Source organism: Conger conger, chromosome 16 (assembly GCF_963514075.1).
Source record: "Conger conger chromosome 16, fConCon1.1, whole genome shotgun sequence".
In the NCBI taxonomy this organism is placed as follows: Eukaryota; Metazoa; Chordata; class Actinopteri; order Anguilliformes; family Congridae; genus Conger; species Conger conger.
The window spans coordinates 3590587-3618463 of NC_083775.1; the positions used below are offsets into that span (position 1 = coordinate 3590587).

Below are 27877 nucleotides of genomic sequence, written 5' to 3' on the forward strand. Positions count from 1 at the left end.
AACGAAGAGCCATTGATTGAGTGAGTCAAAAGAGCCATTGAATGACTGAACGAATGAGTGAGCCAAAGAGCCATTGAATGAGTGAGTCAAAAGAGCCATTGAATGACTGAACGAACGAGTGAGCCAAAAGAGCCATTGAATGACTGAACGAACGAGTGAGCCAAAAGAGCCATTGAACGAACGAACGAACGAGCCATGAGCTGGTGTTGAACTGAAAGTACAACACAGTTGAGCCGTAGGGCGTAACGTTAATGCCGTCAGCAGACATTCTGTGGACCAGCTGGATAGTTATGATATCACAGATAATATTTAGCTAAATCATGTTGTCTTTTAATTTTCTGTAATATAGTCTGCTAGGCTATGCAATAAAAGTGATGAATGGTTTTGAAAAGACCACAACGTACCATCTGATACACAGGTTTCTGCCCGTATCTCTGCTTGCCTGAGTGACATCCAGAGCTGGATAGATAACCACTATCTAAAGCTCAACCCAGGCAAGACTGAAATGATATTCATCCCTGCTAATACCTCTCCCCACCTGGATCTCTCCATTTCCCTCGGGGATACCACACTCACGCCATCACCCAGTGCAAGGAACCTCGGCGTGGTCATGGACAGCAGACTGTCCCTTTCCGAGAACATTGCGGCGGTGACCCGGTCATGCAGGTTCTTCCTATACAACATATGGAGAATCCGCCCCTTTCTCACCCCCTACTCGACCCAGCTCCTGGTCCAAGCGATGGTTCTGTCCCACCTGGACTACTGCAATTCCCTCTTGGTTGGCTTCCCAGCGTCCGCCATCAGACCCCGCCAACTTATCCAGAATGCAGCAGCTCGTCTGGTCTTCAACCTTCCCAAATACTCACACGTCACCCCCCTGCTTACTTCCCTCCACTGGCTGCCTGTCATGGCTCGCATCAAATTCAAAACATTGGTGCTAGCCTTCCAAGCAGTTAAGGTGTCTTCCCCAGCTTACCTACAAAAAATCATCAGACCCTACACCCCTGCCAGACCTCTTCGTTCAGCCTCCACAGGCCGCTTGGCACCAACCCCTCTCCGAACCTCCACCTCACGCTCACGACTACTGTCTGTTCTGGCTCCACGGTGGTGGAATGAACTCCCCGTTGAGGTCAGAACTGTACAATCTCTCCCCACCTTCAAGCGCAAACTGAAGACGCACCTCTTCAAGCAGCACCTCTCCCCATCCCTCCCTACCTCCCTGTGATCCTTAATTGTTGTCTTTGTGATTTACGTAGTGTTTCGGTATTTTTAGTTGGCTAGGTAAGCAGTATTTGAATAGTTAAGTTTGGTCACTCTTGCTTTGTTTGTTTATTTGTTGTTTAAAAAAATTAAAAAAATAGGCCCTGGTCCTTATCTTTGTTGTACGGGTAGCAATTGAAATTGTACTTCCCTCTAGGGTCTTTCAGCGCACTTAGCCCTGGTTATGGGAATGCACTTTGTTGTACGTCGCTCTGGATAAGAGCGTCTGCCAAATGCCAATAATGTAATGTAATGTACATCATGTCATTTTATTTTTGTAGGTAGTATAGGCTGCAATAATAGGCTATATTTCAGGTGTTGTCTTAATTGCATTAAAGTTTAATTTTAGGTAATGTTACATTATATACAATTGTAATTGTAGCCTATGTAATTTAACTTTAACATCAATGTCGCATAGCTTACAATTTCTTAAGAAACCTGAAATGAAGCTTTGGAAGATGTTTATTAATGCTATTCAAAAAACCTGCTGATGTATTATTTTGGCTACTAAGCAGATGGATTTTTTGCACTAGGCTATCATCCATACTGCATAGCATAATTAAACAGATCAATGTACTGACCAGCTGCCCACATAGCAAGTGTAGCCGGACCGGATCTGTGCCGGTACCAACTTACTTTGGGCCAGATCCAATCGCTTACTGTCTGGGTGCAATCCAAAAAGTAAAAATATTGCGTTAGTTTTATTTTCCTCGGATTAATAGGCAATGCTACAACAGGGCAACAAGTGGCGTCAACAAATGCTGTCTAAAAGAGGGGAAATGATTCTGGTTATTTCACCAGTTACACTTTGGTGGCAGTTTACACATTATACTAAATTAATATTAAAAGGGGAATGAACAAATCTTTTGAACGAACGTAGCCAAATGATCCAGCTCTCCTAAATGAACGAACGTTCCCATCACTAATTGTCTCTATTGGTCAGTTTGCATTCCAGCCGTGTCAATATCCATGATATGCACAGGGCTAAATCGAATATTCACACATCTTTTCATATTACATATATTAAATTCCACATTACAAATGTGAATGTGTTTTACCCCATCTTGTGCATTTTCCTCCACATTGCATTTTCTATTGCCAAAATACTATTCTTAAAGCAAATATGCAGCACCTCAGTAAAACCAGCAGGCAATTAACTTCATTCATTCATTCATTATCCTAACCCGCTTGTCCTGAACAGCATCACAAGGGGGCTGGAGCCTATCCCAGAATACATTGGGCGAAAGGCAGGAATACACCCTGGACAGGTCGCCAGTCCATCGCAGGGCACACACACCATTCACTCACACACTCATACCTACAGGCAATTTAGACTCTCCAATCAGCCTAACCTGCATGTCTTTAGACTGTGGGAGGAAACCGGAGTACCCAGAGGGGGCCCACACAAACACGGGGAGAACATGCAAACTCCGCACAGAGAGGCCCCAGCTGACGGGGATTCAAACCCAGGACCTCCTTGCTCTGAGGCGGCAGTGCTACCCACTGCACCATCCGTGCCGCCTGGCAATTAACTTGCCTCTCATAAAAACTTTACATTGATGTATTTATGAATTCATCTCAAAGTCGGATTTCAGAAATAACTACTCACTCATCGTTTTCTGCATAAGCCACAATTTAAGATACAATTTGATCGTAACATTGTTATGAAAATGAGGCCCCAGGTGTCAAAACAGTTGCAGTTGTTACAGCCTAACTGGATTCTTCATGCAAGGTGTAAAATGGCCTCTGTAGGACCTCCTCACTCGTTTCGAAGCTCGATAACCCAGTGGACAGAGAGTGAGAGATCTTCTCCCACGCATCCAGCTCGGTCTTCCACAGACTGGCCCTCCTGCAGATGACCTTTGACACATCGCTCTTGTCCCCATTGGCCAGGGTCTTTATTTCTTTGCAGATGAAAAAGATGTCCATGCCCATGCAGAAGAGATTGCTGCCGATGATCCACACAAGGTCACATGTGCTTCGTGCGGAGGGAGTGCCCTTAGCCAACTGCCTGATATCGGTGAGATTGGCTGCCATGTTGGTGATGTTTCGGGCAGCTTTGACCTCCTGAGTCACTACCTTGACTGTACTCGAGGCCACCTCTTCGACTCCGAGGGTGGAAGCATCCGCGATGATATCTATAACTTTAATCAGGGAATACGTAGTTTTGGCGGCCTTCAGAACAGTAGCTATAACATTCAGCACATCTGGCACCGTGCTGCGTATAATGGGACTGGCTGCTTTCTCCAGACACTCCAGCATAATCTTCACATCTTTAGAGTAGTTTTCAAATTTTTTTTTAATCTTTTTGCCTCGCCAAAAGTTGAAACCGATTTCGAAGCAACATATCAATATGCCGATTATGGCGCCAGCGATCCCCAGGCATGAGCCGACATTCAGCAATAACACAATGGACATAGTGGACAGAATGGACAAAGTGCCTCCCACTAAGCCCAGAACACTGCCCAAAATGCGGAAGATGCTGGCCCCCATCTTCATCCTGTCCAGCTGCACTGCTTCTTTCTCCAGATCCTCCAGGAACTGCTGCATCTTGGAGAAGCTCTGGCTGAACTGGTCGATGAACTGCTGTGCTGATCCCCTGGACAGGTAGGTCATTCTGAAGTGCTGGTCTAATCTGAGGGGGAGAGGTTTCACTATGAGCCAGGGCTCCAAAATGGTTTACTTTACACAACAGATCCCTGGGTAATTTCTCCCGCACTCCCTTCTTGTGAGCAAGAGGGCTTCCATTTGTATTACATTTATTAGCATCATATAATAAAAATCACAAGTTCACAATCTTTTCTTACATAGAATGCAGTCTGTAAGTACTTGGACAGTGACAAAGACGACCATCAAGAGAAGACTTTGTCAACATAATGTCAGAGGGCTCACCACAAGATGCAACCCCTGGCAAGCCTCAGAAATAGACATTAATAAAAAAGCCTGTGGAGACCAATAAGACTGGGGAGAAAAAAAGGAACAGCTCATGATCTATACCATACCACCTCATCTGTCAAACATGGTGGAGGTGTTATGGCTTGGGCACTGGAACTGCTGTGGCAGTCATACATGCCCAGCAGTGGTGATGTCACTGCTGATAGCAGCAGCAAGACAAATACTGACATATACAGAGACATCTTGTCTGCTCAGATCCAAGCAAATGCATCAAAACTGATTGGACATCGCTTCATCATGTAGCAGGACAATGATCCAAAACATATAGCCAAAGCAACCAAGGCAAAGTCAATCACCTAATCTCAACCCAATTGAGCATGCATTTCACTTGCTGAAGACCAGACTGAAGCCCCAAGAACAAGCAGGAGCTGAAGAGGGCTGCAGTACAGGCCTGTCGGAGCATCACCAGGGTAGATAGCATCAGGTGATGTCTATGGCTCATAGGCTTCAGGCAGTCATTGATTACAAAGAATTTGAAACAAAATATTCCATATGAACACCAGTGTTGATACCCAGTGGTCCTTCCCTTGTTACAGTAACATCTGGCACTCCATCAAAGACTCAAACCTCACAATATAGAAAATATTTTTCCAAAACAAACTTGAAAAAAATGGACAAAACGCAGCATGTTTTATTTTGTAAATTGAGCATGCACTTTGGGCAGCCTCTAACCTAGTGGCTAAGGTACTGGGACCCGGAAGGTTGATGGTTCAAGCCCCGGTGTAGCCACAATAAGATCCACGCAGCTGTTGGGCTGTTGAGCGCATTAATTAGTCTGATCAACCGCTTGTAATAACTCTCTTCTTTCTTTTCCCAGAACAACTTGCTAGACCCCCATCAGTCCGGCTTCAGACCTGGACACTTGACTGAGACCACTCCTCTCCGTCAGTGAATCACTCCATGCCGTGCAAGCAGCCTCCCTCTCCTCTGTCCTCATTCTTCTAGATCTCTCTGCTGCCTTTGAGACTGTGGATCTCTCCATCCCCCTGTCCTCCCTGTCAGCAACAGGGATCTGTGGCACCACCCTGAACAGAAACTCTCTGGTCGCTCCTTCCAGTTTGTCTGGGCTGGTACAGTATCGACACCTCGGCCCCTTGCCACAGGAGTTCCCCAGGGCCCGGTCCTAGGCCCGCTTCTTTTCTCCTTTTACACTAGATCCCTTGGCCCTGTTATTACTGCTCATGGTCTGTCCTACCACTGCTACGCTGATGATACTCAACTCTTCTTCTCATTCCCACCATCTGACACACAGGTTTCAGCCCACATCTCTGCTTGCCTGAGTGACATCCAGAGCTGGAAGGACAACCACCATCTAAAGCCCAGTTTAAGACTGATATTATCTTCATTCCTGCTCTAACCTTTCCCCATCTGGATCTCTCCATTTCCATAAGGGACACCTCAGTGACGCCATCACCCTGAGCAAGGAACCTTGGCGTGGTGATGGACAGCAGACTGTCCCTCTTTTGACCCGCCTGGACTACTGCAACTCTCTCTTGGCTGGCCTTCAAGCCTCTGCCATCATTCGTGCTAGATTTCCAAGCAGTTAAGGGGTCAGCCCCAACTTACCTGCAAAATATCATCAGACCCTAAGCGCCTGCCAGACCTTTGATTGGGCACTACAGGACGCCAAGTGCCTCCCCCTCTCAAAACTTCCACCTCCCACTCACGACTACTGTCTCTTCTGGCTCCACAGTGGTGGAATGAACTCTGAGTGGAGGTCAGAACAGCAGAATCTTTTACCACCTTCAAGCGCAGACTGAAGACGCTCCTCTTAAAGCTGCACCTCTCCCCTGCCCCTCCCTAGCTCCCTGTAAACCTTAAATGCTGTTGTTTTCTTTACTTGTGTAAGTATGATACCTTTGCTAATTTTGTTTGGCTAGGTAAGCTGTTTATTGTTCATATATTTGCGTGGTGCGGTGTATACATTTTTTATTTATTATTTAGTTATTATTTATATAATCCATTAATCAAATAGGCCCTAGACCTTATCTTTGTTGTACTGTAAGCAGTTGAAATTGTACTTCCCTCTAGGGTCTTTCAGCGCACTTATCCCTGTTTATGGGTATGCACTTTCCACTTTGTTGTATGTCGCTCTGGATAAGAACGTCTGCCAAATGCCATTAATGTAATGTAACTGTAAGTCGCTTTGGATAAAAGCATCAGCTAAATTACACATTACTATTATTATTATTATTATTATTATTATTATTATTATTATTATATTATTACTCTATTTAGAGAAACATTCTGTTAAATTAAAGGTGAAAACTCATGCGCTTTCTTAAATTTTTCTGTGCTGTTCAACAAATTTGCTGTGACTGTTCCACGTCTTCAGCCAGTATTTTTGTGAAAAACACACAGCCTGACTTCTAATTAATCATGAGGCTATGGATCTGTGCCAGGGTGCTTGGAGTTAATAGACTTTGCCATTACGAAAAGTATAAATGCAAACAGTTACACTTGAACTCACTACATCAGGAACAAGCTGTTATCAAAGCAAACAAATGACCTGTGATAACTGCACCTGTATCACACACAATGAATTTACTGTAAAATGTCTCTGTCGACATTAAACCTCAGTATGGATCAGGATGTACTTACCTGATGTGCCTCAGGTCAGTCAAATTGTCAAACATGTTCTGAATGGCTTCGTTGGTCAAAATGGGGCATGGGTCATTCTCAGAGGCATTCGCTGCCCTTGGAAGAATGAGAAAAATCCGACAATGAATTTAATGGAGTGAGTGAGTGAGTATAATGGATTAAAAAGATAATGTTTGATTTGAGAAGTATTATGTACACTCAGTGAGCACTTTATTAGGTATTTATTAGACTTATTTTTTTAGACTTCTACTGCTGTAGCCTATCCATTTAGAGTTATGATGCATTGCATGTTCAGAGATGCTCTTCTGCATACCACTGTTGTATTGTGTGGTCATTTTGTGCTACTGTCACCTTCCTGTCAGCTTTGACCAGTCTGGACATTCTCCTCTGACGTCTCTCATTAACAAGGCGTTTCTGTCTGCAGAACTGCTGCTCATTAGATTTTCTTTCATTCTTTGAACTCTAGAGACTAGTGTACATGAAAATCCCAGGTCTGTATACATTAAGAGATGCAAAAAATATACATAATCACACAAGCAGAAACACTGAGGAAAGGCTTCAACTAGTGAATTTATTGGGGGAAATATTTCTGCTTACCTATAATTAATTCCATGAAATGGTATACTTCCTGAACTGGAAAAAAAGACAAAATATCAGCTGTGAAACCAGCTATTCTGCACTCTACAAATGCCAAAGGGCCATGCCATGTCAGCTCCATGAGGTTTAAATAATCAAATATATAACATTTTAATGACGTTGTGAAGTGGCTAGGTAAAAGTGGAAGGTATCTGCTGGGGAATCAAGGAGTATGTTGATATGATTGAAACATTAAAAATACCTTTCCTGGAGCATCTCATACAACTTCTGGGAAACCCTCAAGTATTTGTCCAGCTGGAAAGCCAGCAGGTCCATGTTCACCAGGCTGGTCTGAAAGAATTCGCTGTTGTCTCTCTGGAAATGGATCAAAAGCGGACAGGCTCCCCTGGCGGCGGTGATGACTGAACGAACGGCATCAGCGCTCACCCCCTCAGGGAGCTGGCACACCGGATTCTCCTCCTCGAAGACAGAGAGCGACGTGACCGCCAGCTTCTCCACAGCATCCAGGAACGGGGTCAGCTTCTTAAGCCCCTTCAAGGTGTCTTCGAGCAGGCATCCCAGCTCCTCCTCCAGCTCCTGGGTCCTTCCCTCTGCAGTTACCTCAGTCACCTTGCTGCACATATACTCCCCGAAGGCCTTCATCTTGTCCTCTGAATTTAGGCAGTGGTTAGCTGTGGGGTTGATCTTCTTCACTCTGTCCATGATGACGTCTTGCATCCTCTTCAGCTCAGACTTTCTATGTAGGAGCCACATTGAGTGTATGATGCAGAACTCCTGCACCGTGTGAATATAGCTCATGGTGTCTGAAATGTAGCCAGCGGCCAGCTGATCCAGTTCCTCCCTGCAAGGCAATAAGAACTTACATTGTTGATTCGCATCAACACTCTTTCAGTCATATTGGCCAGTTCCCCTACCTCCAGCCACTGTGTCGGAGAGCACCACTTCAACTTAATTATTTGGTGTAATGATTCAATTTGTGTCATTGTATTCATCTGTACTTTAGTGCAGACACGTGAAGCTGCCTGAGAATTCCAGTATTTTATTATTTCCAATGAAGTTTCCTTTTTAGAAGCATATTTACATTCATATTTATCCCAGATCTGGTACATGCCCGTTTCATTGTCAAACACAGAGCACAAAAGGAAGACACTGTATGAGTTAATGGGGAATATTGGACACCTTTACTTATCTCACCGTGTATGGTCCATGATTATTGTCTGGAGCTCTTGTCCAGCGCTGTCCGAATTCGAACTTCAGCAAAGTTGAGCAGCCTCCTCTGACTGGAATCTTGTTCTGCCACAGTCAAGTGCAAGTTCAAGTTTATTATCACTGACAAGAAAAAGAGCATGAAAATGAAACCTAGGTGCGACAAAACATTATCCGTTAACTGAAATAACATGAAACTACAGTTGCAAAAACACAAAAATATTCAATGTCACATTCAATTGAAGACCAAGAGCAACACATTTTCCTATAGGGTAGTGATATCTATTATTTTACGCCACACAAAATTTTATTTCATGCTGTAGGCTACATACAATATATTATTTCATTAAATATATAATTGGAAGTGTTTCATCGACTGCACGCAAATCTGAGATGAACTTACTTCTCTGACGGCTCTCTCGGCAACAACACGGCTGTGGTAGCGGGTTTGGTCTTTTGCGCAACCTCAGCTGAAACCCAAGTTTAATTTCCTGCTAATCTGTTCATCCACATCTCTGCTTACCGCCCACTCGCAGTTGTGGTTTCTCATGGAGTAGCTGACATCCTGTTGAAACAAGACAGCACATTCCTCCCCAGCAACTGAGAGGTTTTTTCGGGCCAAATCTCAATCCAATTGAATATGATTACTTGATTTCATCTTGTGCTAGTTGGTCCAATTACTTTTGAACTACGGAGATCAAAATTTTGGTTCTTGTCAGCTGCTGTAACCAGATGTTTGACAACTCCCTGACACCAATGTTGATACACAGTGGTCCTTCCCTTGTTACGGTAACAACAGTGAAAACTGGCACTCCATCAAAAACTCAAACCTTACCAAAGACAAACTTACATTTTACATTTACATTTTTGTCATTTGGCAGAGGCTTTTAATCCAAAGCGACTTACAAGTGTCTAGGTTCTTCCACAAGTTAAAGCATCACATCCATAACTAGTAAAATACACATGAAGTGTTGTTCTAAACATACAGTCATCATAAGTGCAATTGTTTTTTGTTTTTTTTGACAAGAGGGATAGGGATATCAGAAAGGGGGGCGGGGGAAATCAGGAGGTAGGACTAAGGTACAGTTTGAAAAGGTGTGTTTTTAGTCTGCGTTGAAAAAGGGGGAGGGATTCTGCTGTCCTGACAGTGGTAGGCAAGTCATTCCACCACAGAGGTACCAGAACCGAAAACAGGCGTGAACGTGCAGCTCGACCGCCAGGTGCTCGTAGTGAGGGAACCATAAGGCGACCAGAGCTGGCAGACCGGAGTGGTCTAGCTGGGGAGTAGGGAGTGATTAAGGATTGTATGTAAGGTGGGGCAGTCCGCTTAGCAGCCTGAAATGCCAACACTAGGGCCTTGAATCAGATGCGTGCGGCAATAGGAAGCCAGTGGAGGCCACTAAGGAGCGGGGTGATATGAGCCGACCTGTGCTGACTGGTGATCAGGCGGGCTGCAGCATTTGGGACCAGCTGGAGGGGCTTGATGGCACACGCTGGGAGACCGGCTTGAAAGATATAAAAACAGACACGTTTTATTTTACTTTTTCTTGTTTTTCTTGTCTCTCTCTTGGTAGATAATGGTGAGATATAGACACCCTTACATTTGAAGCTTCATACTCACCAGTGTAAATGGTAAATGGCAGGCATTTATATAGCGCCTTTATCCAAAGCGCTGTACAACTGATGCTTCTCCATTCACCCATTCATACACACACTCTCACACACCGACGGCGATTGGCTGCCATGCAAGACCCCGACCAGCTCGTCAGGAGCATCTGGGGGTTAGGTCTCTTGCTCAGGGACACTTCGACACAGCCCAGGCAGGGGATCAAACCGGCAACCCTCTGACTGCCAGACGACCAGTGTGATGCCAGGAAGGCAGCTGCTGCCTCCAACACTGCAAACAGCCGGTCGGCCAGCGGGTTCAGCTCAGCCAGCCGCAGATCATCTGTACATTCCTCTTTGCAGGCCGTTCTTCTTTAATGTATTTGAATTTAATCTGTATCTACGTCACTGAGCTTTGGTAGATCGCAAATCTGGTGGAATTTTTCACGTTCTACAAGTTGCCACCTTCCAGGCGTCTCTGAGACAAGGAACGTCCTGAGCCACTCCCACATATCAAACATACTTCTCATGCGCAGTAATGCAGTTGACTTTACAATGTTACCGGCCTTCTCTTTTTTCTAAGGTTTTTAATCTCCTCTCCCTGTCTGTTCTTTCCTATAGGTCTACAGACCGTTCGTTCTCTATATACGCCAGATTAGCAGGCTGTAACAAGAACATTTTAGAACTTCTTACACGTGTTGAGAAAATGAAAGGAAAACATAGGTAAATAACTTGAAGGGATTAAGAAAAATCCAGGCGTTCTCAAAAAACTGCACATCGACATTTCAGATTACCATTTTATTACATTCAGCATTTGACTGACTCATTTTTAATAAATTTAAAACAAAAAAAAAACATGTTTTCACTTTATTGAGTGTAATAATATTACAGCAATTTAGAAAGAGTAGTATGGGTACTGATTTTGCTTACCCAGCCAATCCAAATAAACTACATTCTTAACAAATTAAATGCAGAAATTAACGTTCCAGTACACAATATATTTCTCTGAAAGACAGTCAAATAATTTCATACTTATTACATTGGACTTTATTTTCTGACTTGAGTGGATATGACAGGCACTGTAAATATGTTGGCAGAAACATTCATGAGAAAAAACATTCATAGGAATATACTGCATATGATTTCACTAAAGAATACACTTGAAGATTTTTCCAAGAAAAGAGATTAAATGGTTTAATTATATTATCTTTTTGTTGAGAAATAGTACAAGCTAGCACATTTACAAACATTAAATTGCCACATTGCAAATGTGAATGTTTTACCCCATCTTGTGCATTTTCCTCCACATTGTATTTTCCATTGCACTTTTCATGTCTGAAATTGATTACCAATTGCCAAAATGCTATTATTATTATTATTATTATTTTAAAAAATAGATTTTGGATGTTTCCCTTTTTCTCCCAATTTGGTAGCCAACTGTACCCTTTCTAATCCAAATAGTGTCTAATCCAAATAGATCCGCTAACCGTGACAAGTCCCTTTGGAGGGATTTGATTGAGGGTTTTAAATTTATTAAAGAGATTAACAAAGTCAGGTTGAAGCACGAGAGGACACAAATGGCAATTGGCAAAGTAGAAATTCCGCTTGATACGTGTTAGATTCTATCTAGCTTTGAGGCAAATTAGGCAGTAGGCACTTTTCGGGGTAGGAAAAGGCGAACTTTACCTTATGTTATGTTACGTTATGTTTCTTAACCCACTTATCAGTAGGTCAAGCTAAATTCCTGAAGAATTACTCATTGCCAAGGAAATAGCACACAATATAGGGTTAACCATAGATAATGAATATAAGCATCTGTCATTCATTTTAGCTTACATTTACATTTTTGTCATTTGGCAGACGCTTTGAATCCAAAGCGACTTACCAGTGCATAGGTTCTTCCACAAGTTAAAGCATCACATCCATAACTAGTAAAATACACATGAAGTGTTGTTCTAAACATACAGTCATCATAAGTACAATTTGTTAAATTGCCCTTATCTTCCACAGGACGGCAGGCAGCGATCCATGCCATCCTTTTCCCGTCTCTTTGATTGCTGCCGTACTTTTTATTGTCCGGTTCAGTCGTTCCACCATTTCTGGTCCTTCCATCCGCTTGCTTTTAGCCCAGAGCGCAAACGTATGTCAGTTCTCCCACCCAGAACCGTAGGTGGAAAAGCTTTTCTGCATCTGGCAGGCGAAGGGCTGGTGCTTGAGACAACTGCTCTTTTAATCCAGTGAAGGCCTCTTCCTCTTCAGGCCCCCACTCCAATTTTCCACTTCCTGGTTTCCCTCCTTTCAGCATCCTCTGCAATGGCGACACCAGCTCCCCCAAAGTCTTGTACAGATGATCTGTAGTAATTGGCTAGGCCTATAACCTGTCTCAGTCCAGTTACTGTAGTACTGCAGTTACTGCAGGGCGGCCTGTAGCGTAGTGGTTAAGGTACATGACTGGGACCCGCATGGTCGGTGGTTTGATCCCCGGTGTAGACACAATAAGATCAGCACAGCCGTTGGGCGCCTAACCCTGCATTGCTCCGGGGGAAGAATGTCTCCTGCTTAGTCTAATCAACTGTACGTCGCTCTGGATAAGAGGCTCTGTATTTGTCTTGCACATCAGCTGAGGGAGTCACTCTGTAACCGGACTATCCTCTGTTTATTGGGACACCAGTAACCGGACTATCCTCTGTTTATTGGGACACCAGTAACCGGACTATCCTGTTTATTGGGATACCGGTAACCGGACTATCCTGTTTATTGGGATACCTGTAACCGGACTATCCTCTGTTTATTGGGACACCAGTAACCGGACTATCCTCCGTATCAGAGTAAAAAGTCCCAATAGTTATGTGAAATGAACATACATTTGTAACAAATGAAAAATAACAAAACACTTAAATCAAAGAAATATTTTGTTGGTTAAACATTTTGGTTAACATTTTCTTTAAGCACTAAAATATATATGGTAATTAGCTCAATGGTTTTATCAGTCCTTTATTCAAGGTCCCTCACTAATCACTAAACTACCAAAAACTATGCAAAATGTAACTATCTGCATCATAAAATTGCATATTTGTAAGTTGTGCATGACGTAGATAATGTTGTTTTCATGATAATTAGACTAGCTTGCTTGCTCGCGAGTACTGAGGCTAGTAATGACGAAATTACAGCATGAAGGTTGCAACTGGCAAGACCTCGTGAGCCACTACATAGTTTTCTAACTGATATATAACATAAAATTCACCGTAAGCGAACTGTGGCTGGGGACGTGGGGCTTTTAAGTTGTATTTGGAAGTTGTATGTCGGACGATGATGGACTGAAACTGGCAAAACCATATGGGGGGGTTGGACAGCGGAGTATTAATTTAATACAGTGTATTTTTATGTGGATACTACTATACATTTCCCTCTTTATATTTGATAGACTTTCAATAACAAATAAATAAAAAATAAAATACAACTAATACCAGCCAAAGAAAGCCAAGTAACTTTAAAGTGTGCCTTTTTTGTGCCTGGTAAAATGGCATCCGTAGGACCTCCTCACTCCTTTCGAAGCTCAATCTCCCGATGCACAGAGAGTGATAGATCTTCTCCCATGCATCCAGCTCGGTCTTCCACAGACTGGCCCTCCTGCGGATGACCTTTGACACTTCGCTCTTGTCCCCATTGGCCAGGCTGATGCTGTCTTTGTAGATGAAGAAGATGTCCACGCCAATGAAGAAGGCGTTGAGGGCGATGAACCCCGCCCAGGCAGACTTGCTTAGGGCGAGGGGAGTGCCCTTAGCCAACTGCCCGAGATCGTCCGCCATGTTGGGAATCTTTCGGGCAGCATTTGACTTTGAGGCCAACTCTTTGGCTCTGAGCACCTTTTTGGCGGAAGCACAATCCACTAAGCCATCTATCCCTTTAGACACAGAATGTGTGGTTTTGGCTAAAGTCACAACACGTGTCGCAACATCCAGCCCATCTGGCACCGTGTTGGGTATAATGCACCTGGCCACTTGCTCCAGACACTTCTGCATAGTCTTCACATCTTCAGAGAATCTCTGGAAGATTTCATTGATCTTCTTCCTGCGGTGAGTGTTGACCGATAATTCGGTGATACCTGTAGCTAAGCTGCTCAAGCCACTGGTGACCCCCAGCCCAACGCCGACCATCATGAGGGTCAGCGATGCCCCCGCCGTGAAAGGGGCCAGAGCCAGGCCCGCGATGGATGCAATGCCTCCCACGAGGCTCACACTGCTGCCCGCCACACTGGAGATGCTGGCCCCCATCTTCATCCTGTCCAGCTTCACAGCTTCTTCCTCCAGAGCCACCAGGAACTGCTGCATCCTGGAGCGGCGCTGGCTGAACAGGCCGATGAACCGCTGGGCTGATCCCCTGAACAGGTAGGTCATCCTGAAGTGCCGGTCTGATCTGAGGAGGAGAGGTTTCACGATGAGCCAGGGCTCCAAAACATTTTACTTTACACAATAGATCTCTGGGTAATTTGTCCACTCCCTTCTTGTATTACATTTGTATTACATTTATTTCCACAATATAATTCAAATACATCCACAATTTTTATTGACATACAATGCAGTCTGTAAGTACATGGACAGTGATGAAGACGACCATCAATGTCAACATAACGTCAGAGGGCTCACCACAAGATGCAAACCCCTGGCAAGCCTCAAAAATAGTATGGCCAGGTTACAGTTTGCAAAAACGTACATTAAAAAACCTGTAAAGATCTGGAACAAAGTGTTATGAATAGATGAGACAAAGATTAACCGAAAAAACTAAACTTTCTTTCTATAATGGACTTCATTAATTAAGATAAGCTAAGCTAAGATTAATTAAGCTTGAGACTAAATGCAACAGGCTGTCAATGTATTTGTTCCAACCAGCCAGAAACTGACCAAAAAAGTTATTTCAAACATTTCCCACTGCTGCACAGTGATTTATTAAAATCACTTTTTAGTTTTTCAGTGATTTTCCACGACTTCAGCCAATATTTTCTGTGACAAACACACAGCCTTATTTATAAGTAATCACGAGGCTATGGATCTGTGCCAGGGTGGTTGAAGTTAATGGACTTTGCCATTAGGAAAAGTATAAATGCAAACAGTTACACTTGAACTCCCATTTTCTGCTGCCCTGCTTCTGCTCTTTTCCAATTTTACCACTTTTACCATCCATAACCATTACGTTAATGGCATTTGGCAGACGCTCTTATCCAGAGAGACATACAGTTGATTTTAGACTAAGCAGGAGACAATCCTCCCCAGGAGCAATGCAGGGATAAGGGCCTTGCCCAAGGGCCCAACGGCTGTGCAGATCTTGTTGTGGCTACACCGGGATTAGAACCATTACATTACATTACATTATTGGCATTTGGCAGACGCTCCTATCCAGAGCGACGTACAGTTGAGTAGACTAAGCAGGCGACAATCCTCCCCTGGAGCAATGCAGGGATAAGGGCCTTGCTCAAGGGCCCAACGGCTGTGCGGATCTTATTGTGGCTACACCGGGATTAGAACCACCGACCTTGCGTGTCCCAGTCATGTACCTTAACCACTACGCTACAGACCGCCCTCACTACATCAGGGACAAGCCGTTATCAAAGCAAACACCTGTTATAACTGCACCTATATCACACGCAATGAATTTACTGTAAAATGTCTCTGTCGACATTAAACCTCAGTCAGGATCAGGATGTACTTACCTGATGCTCCTCAGATGAGTCAAATGTTCATACATGTTCTGAATGGCTTTGTTGGTCAAATTTGGGCATGGGGCTTTCTTTGTCCTAGGAAGAATGAGAAAAATCCGGCAATGAATTTAAACGTGTTTGGTGAGTATAATGGATTCAAAAATAATGCCACCAACAATCATTCCACGGTCAAAGTCACATAGATCACATTTTATCCCCGTTCTGATGGTTGATGTGAACATTAACTGAAGTTCCTGACCCATATCTACATGAATGTATGCATTGCACTGCTGCCACACAAATGGCTGAATATTATACCAACTTATTCATGTGATTATCTAAAGTAAAAATGTTCCAAATAAAGTGTTCAGTGAGTGTATATTAGTACTATATGTATAATGTGTCATGAATGTAAAACTAATAACTGATACGGTCTGTATACATTAAGAGATTCAAAACACAATATATATTCACACATGCAGAAACACAGGGGAAAGGCTTCAACGGGTGAATGTATTGGGGGAAATATTTCTCCTTACCTATAATTCATTCCAAGAAATGATATACTTCCTGAACTGGAAAAAAACAGAAAATATCAGCTGTGAAAATTGTCTGTCTGCACCCTACAAATGCTAAAGGGCCATTCCATGTCAACTCCTCGAGGTAGCACCACTCTTCTTCTTAATCATGTAAGGGAGCGGGATCCGAGGACCAAACGGGACCAAGTTGGGTTCTACAAGTCACAAGACGTGAGATAACCACTGAGTTTTTTCTGGGGACGTCCCAAGAGACCAGGGACGCCCCCAGAGGAGGACAGGGTAAACCATAAAGGGACTCCCCGGCAATTTAGGCAATGAAGAGAACGACCTATAAGAACCGGTCGACAATTTTAATCTAAGACCTTTGAGGAAAAACTTATGACATAGGTAGCCTACGCAAACTGCGCCAGGGAGGAAAACTATGCAGGCTCCTACGTGTCATTAACCTTAGTGTAACACATAACAGATCGGCACTAAGAAGGAAACGAAAAAGCATAAGCCACCCGGGTATGAGGTTCATGCGAACGTAACCCGACTACACCAGTGACCGACAAAGACGACACAACCACGAAAACAATGCATTGTGACAAAACGCAATACCTCCCTATTCTAAAGTAAACGTCAGATTGCTACCAAACTGGGAAACCGCACTCTACTGAAAAGACACATAATGGCACCAAGACCAATATCCACCTACAGATAGAGGAAATATTGACCTCCCCTGACACTTGATCAAAACTGTAGGCAGTCTGAACCAATCTTAATTACCAGCGGGTCTCAGTATTCCTGGGTCCACTTCAAGTTAGCCTAAAGCTCCTTACTTCCCAAAGGTAGCTATTAAACAAGACGAAGCTGCGACCGGGGTCTCAAACTCCCAGAGGAATCCCATCTTCCTACGGTCTCTAACATTCGTGCACCAAAATAAACGTGAAAGTGAAGACTATCCTCGTTACCCTAAGTTGACAGAGAATTGCTACGTGTTTAGCTCCCAGAGACTCCATCATAATAGGTCATAAAGAATCGTCAGTCACACCTCACATAATGCACAAATGAAAATAAAATAACATGCTATGGTGAATGCAACAAACAAAGAGAAACAGGACTTAAAGCACGCAGCTAACCTTGATCAGTAATCAGATCCTACGCAATTATAACCATTTATCAGCGCGAGGACATTGATTACCTAATTGCCATTCATTGCCAAAGTGACATTAATTACCAAAAAAGGCCGGAATGCGTCAAGGATTCCATCAAGGTGTGATGCTTTGACTTCTGGTAGAACCTATGCACTTGTAAGTCGCTTTGGATTAAAAGCGTCTGCCAAATGACTAAAATGTAAATGTAAAAATGTGCAGAAAGGTAATGTCTGGAAAAACTAGCCAAATCCCTACCACAACCATGACAGATAATGCTGAGACATAGACCTCCTGAGAATTGAAGCTTCATACTCCATTTTGTTTAGTCATTTAAAATTTGCTGGTGTGACGATGAAAGACATGTCATTACAAAAAATTTGTATTTACAGGTAATCTAATATGTAAAATTCATATCTAACCTTCATCTACTTTTGTATTGGAGATATTTGGTTACTGGTGACCATTTTGCTAGGTCATATCTCCAAAAGTAAACAGTATTTTTAGTGTAATTTTATTTCTAAATTAGAGTCATCTGAGAGGACTTTCTCACTGTGTAAGGATAAACACATGACTAATAACATTAGCTGAGATATGACCCATGGAAAACATTTATTTGGCCATTTTTGGCTCATTTAGAGCTATGATTGAAACATTAAAAATACCTTTCCTGGAGCTTCTCACACAGCTCCTGGGAAACTGTTAAGTATTTGTCCAGCTGGAAAGTCAGCAGGTCCACGTTCACCAGGCTGGGCATAAAGAATTTGCCATCGTCTCTCTTGAAATGGAGCAAAAGCGGACAGGCTCCCCTGGCGGCGGTGATGACTGAACGAACGGCATCAGCGCTCACCCCCTCAGGGAGCTGGCACACCGGATTCTCCTCCTCGAAGACGGAGAGCGACGTGACCGCCAGCATCTCCACAGCCTGCAGGAACGGGGTCAGCTTCTCAAGCCCCTTCAGGGTGTCTTGGAGCAGGCATTCCAGCTCCTCCTCCAGCTCCTGGGCCCTGCTCTCCGCGGTTACCTGGGTCACCTTGCTCCACATAAACTCCCCGAAGGCCTTCTTCTTGTCCTCTGAATTTTGGAAGTGGTCAGTTGTGAGGTTGATCATCTCCGCTCTGTTCATGATGTCTTGCATCCTCTTCAGCTCAGACTCTCTCTGTAGGAGCCATTGTGAGTGTATGATGCAGAACTCCTGCACCGTGTGAATAAAGCTCATGGTGTCTGAAATGTAGCCAGCAGCCAGCTGATCCAGTTCCTCCCTGCAAGGCAATAAGAACTTAGATCTTCGATTTCACATTGACACTGTTTCAGTTACATTGGCCAGTCCTCATAACTTCAACCACTGTATTAACTTGTGTATTCTCCCGTTGGTATTGACTCTGTATTGGATGATGGAACTCTCCATCAGTAACAAGGACCAAACAAGACATATTGGTAATTTTACACTTTATTCATTGAACAAACAGTTAGTAGCTTCAGTAGCGTTTGGAAGAACCATACGCAGTTACAACAGCCTGGCACCTCAATACCAACGAGAGAATACACTGTTTGACATTGGCAGGGAAATTAGGTACATTTAACTTGGGACCCCACCCACATAATCAGCTGTGTTGCTCATCCCACAAATGCATGATCCTAACAAATGGGACATTATTGTAAAGGCCAATTAACTGGCTTTCCAAGTACATATGATACAAAGCTAATAATACAGTGACAACAGAAATATGATCGACCAAACACAAATTTCCAAACATATTTTTTTGTTTTGTTTATTTATCCCAGATCTGGTAAATGCAATGTATTCTCAAACGCAAAGAGCACAAAAGGAAGACCCTGTGTGATTAAACTGGGAATATTGGACCCCTTTACTTATCTCACTATGTATGGGCCATGATTATTGTCTGGAGCTCTTGTCCAGCGCTGTCCGAACTCGAACTTCAGCAAAAGTGAGCGGCCTGGTCTGACTGGAATCTACTACCTTCCCTAATAAAATATGAGCGAGTGCAGAGGAAGTTTAATATCGCTGCCTTAACTGAAATAAACATTAAACTACTAGTGGCAAAAACAAAAACACATTCAATGTCACATTCAAATGCCTCTGCCATGCCACTCTTTCTACATTGCTTTAATATTGTATTTTCTTCATGGTCATATTGTCAATAATAATAATTCATATTAATTGCAACTAACCCATTGCTTACAATCTCAAAAAAAGGTATTTATATTTAATGATACAACATTACATTATTGGTATTTGGCAGAGGCTCTTATCCAGAGCAACATACAGTTGATTAGACTAAGCAGGAGACAATCCTCCCCTGGAGCAATGCAGAGTTAAGGGCCTTGCTCAAGGGCCCAATGGCGGTGTGGATCTTATTGTGGCTACACTAGGATTAGAACCACCGACCTTGTGTGTCCCAGTCATTTACGTTAACCACTACACTACAGGCCACCCCAAGGGATAGGTCCGGTCCATTGTCTCTATTGCTCAGTTTGCGTTCCAGCCGTGCCGATATCCACAATATACGCACGGCTAAATGGAATGTTCACACATCTTTTAATATCACTCTGTGTGTGTAGATCACTGTTATCTACATAACATTATCATAATCTTGCTGCTACTAGCATACCAAAGTAATGCAAGCACCTGTATGATACTGCTACTTTGGGCTGGGCTATGAAAGTGAAACTTGTACTTCTGTTTTTGACTTTTTTAGGTTTTGATTTCCAATAAACTCTGCTGTTACCAGAAAACCGCTAATGTCCCAATAACCCAGCCCTTTCCTTCCTTTCGTGATGCCAGGAAGGCAGCTGCTGCCCCCAACACTGCAAACAGCCGGTTTCGACACAGTCCGGGCGCGGATTGAGGTGCCAACCCTCCGGCAGCCAGATGACTGCTCGCAGCACCTGAGCCACTGTCACCCCAACAAAGTTAGCGGCCTTGTCTTTTAGTTGCAGAACAAGACTACTCTAAGGGTAATTTTCTAAATTGATTCTTAATTGACAATGTGTGTTAACATAAAGACAATCACGTGATTACAAATAACCTTTTAGTGATAATCCTTATTACTATTAGATCACTTTCTGAATTAAGTGCTTACTATGAGTCTTTCTCTGTCTCTCTCCACCAGACAGACAACCTTTCACCTTAATGTCTCTGCTTCTCAGCTAGCACATTCTGGTCTTACAGCAAGGTCAACAAGGGGTATTCAGAAGACAAAATACTGATAAATGTTAGTGGCCAGCTTCATGTCCTTTTGTTTTGGTAAAGCCCCCCCTTCAGGAAAAGTGTGTATAAGAGTCTTACTATGTCTGATTCAAATCAGAAAGCCGGTAAGCTTTCTCATTTCTGTCATTTCTTTGCAAATAAATACGAAAGTTAAACTCAGAGAATAGCTATTGTTGTGTTTTTACTGGATCTGTTTCATCAGATGATGCTCACCTGTGATATCTTATTTGTGCATGTTAATTAAGAAGGGAATTTTTCCCTGCACAGTTTGGCGACGAGGATGGGATCGCTAATGTGGTTCTTCCCTATACAGAACAGTCTCGGAGTCTGTGACACAGACAGACAGTGTACACTGCCAGTCCCTTGAACTGAAAAACCCACCCCACGAAGGGATTGTAAGCAATCACCTATGGGGAAGGATGATGGTATCCGGTCCAGTTCTGAGACATTTATGTGTGGGGTAACCAATACCCGATCCTAAAAAAAAAAGAACACTCAGGTGAGGCCATAGTAAATCACTAAAAGGTACCACGTTTGACTTGGGGCTGACGAGAGTGATTCAAACACGAGAGCCTGTATGGCATCTCCTGAGCCGGCGTGCTCTTACTAACACTCTAGGGACTGGGTCCCAAGCACTGAGAGTATTAGAGAGTGATTAGTAGTAATACTAACACTCTGGGACTGGGTCCCAAGCGCAGATAGATGGAGTAGTTGTAATTGTAATAATAGAGAGGCCTTATGAGTAAATACGTATAAAAAAAAAAAAGAACTGAGCTCGAAAGTAAATTGCCTTGTTGTGTAATATGGTATGTTTTGTTGTCCATGAGAGTGCAAGCTGAAAACAGGCCAGTGTGATAGAGGCGTTGTGTAGCGGGTCTGTGTGTGTGTGCGCGCATGTGTGAAAGTGTCGACATTGGAGACAAATTGTCTTCTAGACTCTCATTAGATCAGGTGCACCTGAAAAAAAAGAAAAGAAAAAAGAAGCTAATTAAGTTAATTAAGTTAAAAAATAAAACATTTAAATAAAACTTGCGCGTTAAAATAAGTAAAAAGGAAAATTATTAATAACAAGGTACAGACTGGTAGTGGGGTGAGGTAATAACCATGAGCTCAAAGAGTTCAAAGAGGCAAGACCCAGAATTTACGGGTCCTATGAAAATAATGCATGACACAACACAGGGGAGTGTTGTCAGTGTGTTATCAGCACTGGAGAAGTGCTATCTGCAGGAGATCACTTCCTTTTAACAAAATTAGTATTCAAATCAACATCCTTGCATCGAAATACTAGCAAGACCACCAAACCCCGGCGAAGCAAATTATGACTCATAACAATGTTATGAGTTATTTCAAGAACTGCACTTTCATATATCAACAACAAAGCTAGCTAACGTTAGTGCAGTGGGGATACATTATTGCTAGTAACGTTAGCTAACGTTAGTACCATTGCTTATACAACGGATAGGTCCGGTCCAGTCTCTCTATTGGTCCGTTTGCGTTCCAGCCGTGCCAATATCCACGATATAAGCAGGGCTAAATGGAATGTTCACACATCTTTTAATATGACATATATTAAATTGCCACATAACAAATGTGAATGTGTTTTACCCGGTCTTGTGTATTTTCCTCCACATTGCATTTTCTATTGCCAAAATGCCTATTCTTGAAGAAAATATGCAGCACCTCAAAGAAACCAGCAGGTGTCCGATGTAATCCGATTTCCATCACTGATTCTAGAGTCTGTCTGCACTCTACAAATGCAGAAAGGCTATTCCATGTCAGCTTCATGAGTTTGCTCCACAGCAACTCTTGTTTTTTTGTTTAGTTTTTTTCTCTGTCTTGGTAGATAATGGTGAGATATAGACCTCCTGACAATTGAAGCTTCATACTCCATGGGGCGACATGGCTCAGGCAGTAAGAGCAGTCGTCTGGCAGTCGGAGGATCGATTGCCGGTTCGATCCCCTGCCCGGGCTGTGTCAAAGTGTCCCTGAGCAAGACACCTAACCCCCAAATTCTCCTGACGAGCTGGTCGGGGCCTTGCATGGCAGCCAATCACCATCGGTGTATGAATGGGTGAATGGAGAAGCATCAATTGTACAGCGCTTTGGATAAAGGCGCTATATAAATGCCTGCCATTTACCTTTTTTTTTTATTTTTTTGCCGGTAGAGCCAAAGGGTTCTTACTTCTTCCCTTGGGTCAAGCTTCTTCCCAACCATGAACTCCCGAGTGGGAGGGTAGGTGTTAACAAACTAGCAACCCTCCAACTGCCAGACGACCGCTCCCATGGCAACACTGATTTCTGCATGAGCCACTATTTCACTACATCTACACTCTCATTTGGAGAGTGAGCATACATTCTACAAACATTCAACAACAATCAAAACTATACATTCTGGGGACATTCACCTCACAGAGCTTCTAGGTGATGGTTAGTAACAATTTGTTGGTGCACAATGAAGGCAGTAGGCAGACATTGTTCTAATGAGACAGACAGTATATACACAAGACAGTACTATTCACACCTGGTTAAACATTTGCAATGAAAGTACACTACGTGGCAGTTTTTAAATTCTTGTTCTGGGTTTTGTGATGGTGGTTGTAAAAATGAAAATACAGGTACCTCCATAAAATTACATTTGCTAGTTTTGTTTGGCCAGGTAAGCAGTTTATTCATACATTTGCATGTTGCAGTATTATAAAAACAATATTAATTAATTTATTAGAAAATCAGATGATCAAATAGGCCCAAATCCTTATCTTTGTTGTACATCGCTCTGGAGAAGAGTGTCTGCCAAATGCCATTAATGTAAAATCATAAAAACAGACTATTACTCAAACGAACACCCTTATCTAATCAAAACACTTATTCTCCATACACAAAGACGAGGCAGACGTGAGCAGTGTAATCATTAATCATCAAATCAGGTATTTGCTGTATAATGTCAGTATGTGCATTCTCCTTGTAGGGTGTGTTGGGTAGGAGAAGGGATTAGAAACTGTGAGATGGTCTATGGGTTAGGGGCGGGGGGTGAGGTTATGGGTGCATGATAACCAGTTAGCCGGATATTAATTTGAGGATCTTTTAGGGTTCTTACTTCTTCCCTTGGGCCAGGCTTCTTCCCAACCATGAACTCCCCAGTGGGGGGAGCAGTTCAGCACAGACCCTCTGGGTCTGTCAATGGGTTGGTGAGTATGGCGGTTTACGTTTCCAGTTTACTTAGCTATATTCTGTTGTTCATTGTGTTACTTACGTTTCCTCCTGAGTGACCGGACCGGATAATTTTATTTCACCTGTGGGTAAGCAAAATGAGTAGCCATGCCACTCTTTCTACATTGCTTTAATATTGTATTTTCTTCATGGTCATATTGTCAATAATAATAATTCATATTAATTGCAACTCACCCATTGCTTACAATCTCAACAAAAGGTATTTATATTTCATGATACAACATTAAATTAATGGCATTTGGCAGAGGCTCTTATCCAGAGCGACATACAGTTGATTAGACTAAGCAGGAGACAATCCTCCCCTGGAGCAATGCAGAGTTAAGGGTCTTGCTCAAGGGCACAATGGCAGTGCGGATCTTATTATGGCTACACTGGGATTAGAACCACCGACCTTGTGTGTCCCAGTCATTTACCTTAACCACTACACTACAGGCCACCCCAAGGGATAGGTCCGGTCCATTGTCTCTATTGCTCAGTTTGCGTTCCAGCCGTGCCGATATCCACAATATACGCACGGCTAAATGGAATGTTCACACATCTTTTAATATCATTCTGTGTGTGTAGATCACTGTTATCTACATAACATTATCATCATATCGCTGCTAGGAGCCTACCAAAGTAACGCAATCACCTATAAGATACTGCTACTTTGGGCTGGTCTCTGAAAGTGAAACTTGTATTTCTGTTTTTGACTTTTTTAGGTTTTGACTCTGCTGTTACCAGAAAACCGCGAATGTCCCAATAGCCCAGCCCTTTCCTTCCTTTCGTGATGCCAGGTAGGCAGCTGCTGCCCCCAACACTGCAAACAGCCGGTTTCGACACAGTCCGGGCGCGGATTGAAGCGGCAACCCTCCTGCAGCCAGATGACTGCTCCCAGCACCTGAGCCACTGTCACCCCAACAAAGTTAGCGGCCTTGTCTTTTAGTTGCAGAACAAGACTACACAGGGGAGTGTTGTCAGTGTGTTATCCGCGCTGGAGAAGTGCTATCTGCAGGAGATCACTTCCGTTTTACAAAATTAGTATTCAAATCAACATCCTCGCATCAAAATACTAGCAAGACCACCAAACCCCGGCGAAGCAAATTATTATTAACGCTGTTATGAGTTATTTCAATAACTGCACTTTCATATATCAAAAACAAAGCTAGCTACAGTTAGTGCAGTGGGGGATATATTATTGCTAGTAACGTTAGCTAACGTTAGTACCGTTGCTTATTCAACGGATAGGTCCGGTCCAGTCGCTCTATTAGTCCGTTTGCGTTCCAGCCGTGCCAATATCCACGATAGACGCAGGGCTAAATGGAATGTTCACACATCTTTTAATATGACATATATTAAATTGCCACATTACAAATGTGAATGTGTTTTACCCGGTCTTGTGCATTTTCCTCCACATTGCATTTTCTATTGCCAAAATGCCTATTCTTGAAGAAAATATGCAGCACCTCAATGAAAGCAGCAGGTGTCCAATGTAATCCGATTTCAATCACTGATTCCAGAGTCTGTCTGCACTCCACAAATGCAAAAAGCCCATTCCGTGTCAGCTCCATGAGTTTGCTCCACAGCAACTCTTGTTTTTTTGTTTTGTTTTTTTCTCTGTCTTCGTAGATAATGGTGAGATATAGACCTCCTGACAATTGAAGCTTCATACACCATGGGGCGACTGTGGTTCAGGCAGTAAGAGCAGTCGTCTGGCAATCGGAGGGTTGCCGGTTCGATCCCCTGCCTGGGCTGTGTCAAAGTGTCCCTGAGCAAGACACCTAACCCCCAAATTCTCCTGACGAGCTGGTCGGGGCCTTGCATGGCAGCCAATCACCGTCGGTGTATGAATGGGTGAATGGAGAAGCATCAATTGTACAGTGCTTTGGATAAAGGCGCTATATAACTGCCTGCCATTTACCATTTTTCTTATTTTTTTGCCGGTAGAGCCATTTAAAATGTGCCCATGTGACAATGAAAAAATGCATCACTGCACAAAATGAGAACCAAAACGTTGTAAGGAAAAACCATATATCTTTGGAAATTTGTATTTTGGGGTAATTGCATGTGTAGAATTCATATCTGGTCTCAGAAAACATGCATCTATTTTTGTATTGGAGATATTCGGTTACTAAGGACCAATTTTGGTAGGTATATCTCCAAAAGTAAACATAGTATTTTTAGTGCAATTTTATTTCTAAATAAGAGTAATCCGAGATGACTTTCTCATTCTGTAAAGATAAAACACATTACGAATAACATTAGCTGAGATATGACCCATGGACATTTTTAATTTGGCATATTTAGGCCCGCCCGTAAACCAGAGTCAGAATCAAGGAGTATGTAACGCTGTGATTTGATTGAAACATTAAAAATACCTTTTCTGGAGCTTCTCACACAACTCCTGGGAAACCCTCAAGTATTTGTCCAGCTGGAAAGCCAGCAGGTCCACGTTCACCAGGCTGGGCATAAAGAATTTGCCGTCGTCTCTCTGGAAATGGACCAAAAGGGGACAGGATCGCCTGGCGGCGGTGATGACTGAACGAACGGCATCAGCGCTCACCCCCTCAGGGAGCTGGCACACCGGATTCACCTCCTCGAAGACGGAGAGCGAAGTTATTATTAGTATTATTATAATTATTATTATTATTATTATTATTATTATTATATTTTATTTTTTTCAATAAAGACTCCTTTTCAGAAGCATTTTTACACACACAGACACACACACACGAAAAAAAGCGCGAAAATGAAACCATAGGTGCGACAAAACAAACATTATCCGTTACAAACATTAAACTACAGTGGCAAAAACACGAAAACTTTCAATTTTACAATCGAAGACCAAGAACAGCATATTTTCCTATAGGGTAGTGGTTTCTATTGCTACAGCAAGACACTACATTGTCTTGCTGTAGTCTACATTTTTTATTTTATAAAATATATCATTGGAAGAGTTTCCTCGACTGCACGCAAATCTGAGATGAACTTACTTCTCCGAAGGCACTCTCGTCAACAACACGACTTTCGGTTTATTACAAATTCGCTGTCTGAAAGTTTAGGCACTTACTTTCTTTTCATTCCTCTTCTTGTATTCAAATGAAAAGTTGAAAATCAACCAAATCTCCTATAGGTTACTGATACTTCTTATGTTACACTGCACTATAGTAGAATAAACATTGTCTCCTATGCAAAACATTGACTGTCCCATGTAAGATATTGGAAGAAAGTTTCCTACATCAATCTTAGATTTCGGTTTCAAACTTTTATACTGTTGGGTATTTTACATAAGTGCGCCTCTCCGCAGACCCCCAAAAGGAAACAGAGTGTGTTTAACATTGTTGACGCAGGGTCAGCAAGATTTGATGAAAAGACAGTGCTCGTATTCTGCCACCTCAGTGGAATGCTCCCAAAACTGTTGTTTCATTGTGCGACCTATGTCATGTTATGAAATGATATAGAATGAATATGTTCAATGTTATTTTTGTGATGATCGTTTTACCAGTTTAAGTGCCCTTCATGAGCAGTCAGAAGCAGGGTTGGGGTAAGGAGTGCCACTCCCTAATGGGATCAGATCCAGAATCATTGAAAGCTGAATGGGCAACACGCTACGGTCATCTTTTTTGACACAATCCTGCACAAAAACGAACAGATGAAATCAGTGCTTCTGCTTATTCTAAACTAAAAAAAAAAAGGTTTTCCTTTCAGTCCAGAAAGGGGCATCAACATTACCCGCCCTCTTGTGTGTGTCAGAGCGTAGCACCGACTATGCCACTCCGTGTTCATCATGGGAATTTGAAGTTTTGTTTTTCTAGTGTAACGGGAACCCAGGCAGCAAAGGAGACAA

General features: G+C 42.9%; 1 protein-coding gene across 1 annotated transcript in view; it reads right to left on the reverse strand.

Moving 5' to 3' along the window:
- Positions 1–2970: 2970 nt before the first annotated feature.
- The window catches only part of LOC133114960 (uncharacterized), a 43769-nt gene continuing 18862 nt past the window's right edge, over positions 2971–27877 (reverse strand). The window contains exons 3-8 of the mRNA XM_061224660.1: positions 26409–26521; positions 18257–18853; positions 13726–14640; positions 7655–8254; positions 6817–6912; positions 2971–3895 (exon numbers count right to left, since the gene is read on the reverse strand). Of these exons, the coding sequence (XP_061080644.1) occupies positions 2971–3895; positions 6817–6912; positions 7655–8254; positions 13726–14640; positions 18257–18853; positions 26409–26521 (3246 nt within the window). The remainder of the gene's footprint in view (positions 3896–6816; positions 6913–7654; positions 8255–13725; positions 14641–18256; positions 18854–26408; positions 26522–27877) is intronic.